The 5,342-nt window shown below is 43.5% G+C and overlaps 1 protein-coding gene across 1 annotated transcript in view; it reads left to right on the top strand.

The window, feature by feature from the left end:
- akap7 (A-kinase anchoring protein 7) overlaps window positions 1-5,141 on the top strand; it is a 61,987-nt gene extending 56,846 nt beyond the window's left edge. The window contains exons 9-10 of the mRNA XM_083643437.1: window positions 710-748; window positions 4,581-5,141. Coding sequence (XP_083499563.1) covers window positions 710-748; window positions 4,581-4,825 — 284 coding nt within the window. The 3' untranslated portion in view covers window positions 4,826-5,141. The remainder of the gene's footprint in view (window positions 1-709; window positions 749-4,580) is intronic.
- The last annotated feature ends 201 nt before the right edge of the window (window positions 5,142-5,342 follow it).

Genomic DNA, 5,342 nt, shown 5'->3' with positions numbered 1-5,342 from the left:
ATGCCGTGTGAAAGATACACACCCAGCACTTTGACCAGGACGTTATCGCGGGTAAAAGGTCCATCTGATGATGGGTTAAAATTGCAAAGCTCTCACATTATTCACTGGATACTTTTGATGACAGCAGGAACAGATCAGTGTCTATTAATTAAGAGAGAAATTAAGCCAGAGAGCAAGGGGAAAAAGAGATATTAAAATGTAATAAATCTCTTACAGTCATCCAGCCATTTAGTTTCTAAAGCACTGATTCATCTGAAACGCTGACCAATCAGAAGATCATTCCCATCTGTATTTCCTCCCCCCTTAAATCGAAACGGTCTAATTGGTCTTCTAACCACATACAATAAAATATAATCTGCTTTCTTGCATTGCACGTAAGACAAAGTGCACGCCTACAGTATTTTATTCACCCAACCTTTACACTGCAGGGTCTTATTTTATTTTTTAGCAAGATAACATCGAGGCGTTGGAGAACGATTTTCTTCAGAATATTTGTGCCTCCATTTCAGTCTTCACGTAGCCCCATGGGATCCAAAAACCCAGTCTTCAAAACAACAGCTGTATGGCAGCAAAACAAATGTTCCCTGGGTTCAGAACGTCTTGTGACTCTATTGCTTTGTGACCGTATGAAATCAAAACAAGACACAATTTTTGTGTGTGTTTGTGTTTTATTGATTGTTTGATGTTTTTGTTTATGTTTGTGTTGCAGATTTGGTTCAGAGCCCACTCGCACAAGCCAAACGCACAAGTATGTCTTTCATCAGCTCATATCTCGACAATCTGGGCTGGGAAGGTTCCTTTCAAATGAATCCATAATCTGATTACAGGCTCAAATCTGTACTCTAAATCCACTTGAACACGCAAATTCAATCAACTAATATGATTTCTTTAATTATTTTTGGATTACAATTGATTCAATCATTTATAATTATATCAATGATTATAAAAAATGTGACATTTACAGTATATCATCATATAGTACATAATCCCACAGTTATTTCTGTTCTGTAATCTTAGTACTGTGGAATTGTTGTTGTTGGTTTTCCCCACAGCAACTGTGAATGATCATTGCCATTTTTTTGCAATCAGATTGTCTAATCCCATCACAGATAATCCATTACCAACATTTTATGCAATAAATATGTTAGCGTATCGACCATGCTTGTCTTTCAGTTGATGCAAAAATGGATCCAAAATGGTCTGCGGCTGCGCTAAAGTATCCTGTGTCTTTGTGGGTTTGGGGCAGCAGGGTGGGACACTGTGGCACAGTGAGCAGGGAGACGTGGGTTCAAACCCCTGTGGTACCGAGCAGCCCCCCCTCTGGTGTCGTGTCCTTGAACAAGATACTGAATCAATACCAGCTCTCGAGTCAGGCCCGGGAACAATATTGATGCAGCAACACATTATTAGCTGATACTGCTAACATGCTAACAGCTCCCTCCTCCAGACAGTTCCACTAAATGTAAGAATGGGCAAGACGCTGGATTTATGCGACTTTAGACGTGGTATTTCTAATAGCTCAGAAATGGCCGACCTCCTAATATTGTCAGTGCAGTGTCAAAACTTCACGGATAATAGACACAATTTAAAAAAAAGCATCCAGTCAGCTGCAGTCCTGTGGAGGAAAATAAATCATTGATCAAAGGTAAATGGACTTATTCAAGCTAACCAGCAGACCCCAATTACGCAAATAGCGTCACAGTACAACAGTGGCGTGTAGAAGGACATCTCGGAACGTCACAAACCCATCCAACCTTCACACAGATGGGCCACAGCAGGACCATGCCAGACCTTGGCCAGGTTCCACTTGTCGGATAAGAACGAGGAGATGAGGCTTCAGTAAGCACATTGTCACCGAAATTGAGCAATTGAAGATTGGAAATGTGCCACCTGGTCCAACCTGCTGACATGCTGTTAGACATCTGCTGCTTGTGTTAGATGCCCTCTTTTATAGCCAGAGCAATGGCCTTCAAATGCTTCACATTTGCGCTCCGCGCGCTCCATTCCTTCATGGCTACAGGCCCTTCTGTCAATGGAATACTTCCAGCAGGAATATAATACACCGAGGCAAAGCAGGATAATACACCGAGGCAAAGGGCACACATCATCTCAAGATGATTACAGGAACATGACAGGGACTTTAGTTTGCCCCCAATGCCCTGCACAAGCCCAATAGAGACCCTCAGAGTGGACGATGGAATGGGATGTTCACAGCACCAAAGTGCCACCAAACAAATCTGTAGGTGACGGGAACATCGATCCCTGGGGATGATTTTTGCACCTTGTAGAATCCACGTTTCAAAGAATTCAGACTGTCCTGGTGCCAAAAGGGGAGTCCTACCGTACCTAGGACTGGCTAGGTGTATCTAATGATGTGGCCACCTGGTGTATTTTGCCAGTAGTGCATTGTTTACGCACAACAAATGAGCAATCTTATCAATATGAATTGTGTAATATTCTAGTATATGTCAGCACATGATAGCATCAGATCACCATGGGGCATGTTACATTGTAGCACAATCTCTAAATCATTGGAAGATGCACTAAATCCTGGATATTCAAAGGCGAAGCAGCTACGACCCTTTTCATCAAACATTGGAAAGTTGAGTTTAACTGCCCCGAAGTCAATCTAGTCCTATCAAACTCATTCTTACGAGGACGGCCTGACCGGAGGAGATGGTGACGGCCTGACCGGAATCACTGATATTCTCGCTGCAGATTTCGACTCTTAACGAGCGTTGTCATCCTCACTCACTTTGTCTCTCTGCCGTCTTCCACCCGGTCAGGTGAACTCACATTCTGTTTGCTTCTGCGTTTGTGTGTGAGTTCACATCACCGGCTGGTTTATGCAGGCTAGTCTTTCCTATCGCTCTTCACTGTATACTGAATATTAAAGCTAAAATCAATGCAAAACACCTCCGACGGGCGTCTATATTCATAGCTCACATCACTAGATGTGATGTGCTGTCGAGCCACTTTAAAATATGAACAGATGTATGGTCCAGTGGCACTGCCTGGTGTGGGAACATAGGGAATTTACATGTGTGCTTTGCTTTGGTAATCAAATGTCACTGTGGTGGTTTTTGAACTTGAACCATTGTAATTATCTGTGTGTGTGTGCGTGTGAGAGAGTGAGTGTGAGAGAGTGAGTGTGTGTGTGTGTGTGTGTGAGTGAGAGAGTGTGAGTGTGTGAGTGTGTGTCTGTGTGTGTGTGTGTGTGTGTCTGTCTGTCTGTGTGTCTGTGAGAGAGTGTGTGTGTGTGTGTGTGTGTGAGAGTGTGTGTGTGACTAGATGGCTGAGTGACTACCTATTCATCTCTCTGAACTGAATGATTGCCTTTCTGCCTGTCTTCCGCTGATTGTATGCCATCACATGGAATAACAGCAGAGCAGTAAAGACATTTCAATTCATATATTCAGTTCCGTTCAGGAACTAAATTGAATTCAACATTCATACAGTATATATTGAAAACCTGAGGGGTTGTTCACCTAATCCGCTATCCGTCATCACATGTACACTATACAACTGTCACATCGTGTCTCTTGTTGAATTCAGTCTACAGCTCCTTTGATTAGCTAATTAATAGCAATTTTCTTTCATTTAAAGCTAGATATTGGCGAGAGTGAAATTGGCCTTTGTGTGGAACTGCACAGCATTTTCCTGCCTTTTCTCATGTCACACATATTGAGATGATGTCCCACATTTTGATTGGCTCTAGTTTTCAAAAGCCAAACCAATGACAGAGAGAGAGAAATGTTTTCTCTCGTTCCGGGTTTCCGATGTCTTTAGTCTTCTATGACAGACTAGAAGACTAATCTGTTGGTCAGGATAAAGGAAGACATTTGAGGATGTCATCTTGGGCTTTGGGGGAAAAATGATCCCCATTTTCCACCATTTGGTGACATTTTATAGGCCAAACGATTGAATGGATAATGAAAATAATCGTTGGTTGCAGCCCTACTCAGCATTGGTACCGTGTCCCACACTAAACATACTCTTTGTCCCACATTTAACAACATGAGAAGAGGCTTAGAGCTGCGTTCAAACTCCTCATGCAGTTGACATATTGAAATATTGTCCATGTTGACATATCGGAATGACATATTGGAGTGGCATTTAAAGGCACTCCAATATGTCATACATACAGTGTTATGGGAAAGGCTAAATGTCTCTGCGTGGCCTGAAACCCCAGATGAAAACATTGAATTATGAAAGGTGATGTTAGGGTTGTGGTTAGGCAAATAAAACCATTTGCTTAAGGTTAGAGTTAAATAAGAAAAACATTATTTACGTTATTTTCTTTATGTGGCTTACGGGAAGATTCTGTGAGCTTTGCTTTACAGTTCCTGAGAATAAGATGGCAAAAATTGAAGGGAAAAACATTAATATCTGAACTTTAAAATGTTTCCCAGGTTCTGGGTGTGTGCATACATGTGGTAATGTAGGCCTATAGTGTGTGTGTGTGTGTGTGTGTGTGTGTGTGTGTGTGTGTGTGTGTGTGTGTGTGTGTGTGTGTGTGTGTGTGTGTGTGTGTTTGTTTGGGTTTTGAATGTGACTGTGTATTTTCTCTCTCTCCCCAGGTGGGCGTCGCCGTTCTGAGCCTGATGAGGCGGAGCTACTTAGGGTCAGCAAGCGATTGGTCGAGGACGCTGTCAGTCGCGCCTTGCAGCAGTACAAACAGGAAACACTTCAGAATGGGGGCGGACCTAACGCTGCGGCAGTGCAGCCCCCTGACGACCCAGAGGGGACTACGACTAAGATAGACACCCAGACAACAACTAAGACGGACACTACAGCTAACTCCACCACAGACACCAGGAAGTGACATCATCAGACCGGCTCACAGAGACTGAAAAACCAGCCGGCCCGAGCCTGGCTAATCAGGAAAACAGTCTGTAAGGCGTGGACATGAATCCTGAACTAGCCAACCAGTCAGCCCACTTTGCAGACTAGCTAACCCAGCTAGCCAACCATGTTAGCTAGCCAACTACAGTAGCTAGCCAGTCATGCTAGCTAGCTATCCCACTTAACCTAGCGAGACATCCATGCTAGCTGACTAGCTAAAGCAGCTAGGGATCTACGCTAGCTGACTGTCCCAGCAGGTCAGCTAGCCGTCCCTGCTCGTTAACTCACTAACTTTGTGTCCTCCACCCAACAATGAGGATCGAGCTCATTCTCATCCCATCTATGGCTCTGTGTTGTGTGCACATTGAACCTAGATAACGTGTGCTGCGGTCCTGTAGAGACACAGGCTGCTCACTAGCTGCCCTTGTAGAATGATACATCTGGTAATTTTTGTCTAAGAAATTGGTTTACCATAATCTGCACTTAAAACAGGACAC

The sequence above is a fragment of the Poromitra crassiceps genome (assembly GCF_964638095.1).
Source record: "Poromitra crassiceps genome assembly, chromosome: 9".
Lineage (NCBI taxonomy): Eukaryota > Metazoa > Chordata > Actinopteri > Beryciformes > Melamphaidae > Poromitra > Poromitra crassiceps.
Note: the sequence above shows the minus strand (reverse complement) of the source record. Positions and strands in the feature narration are given on the sequence as shown.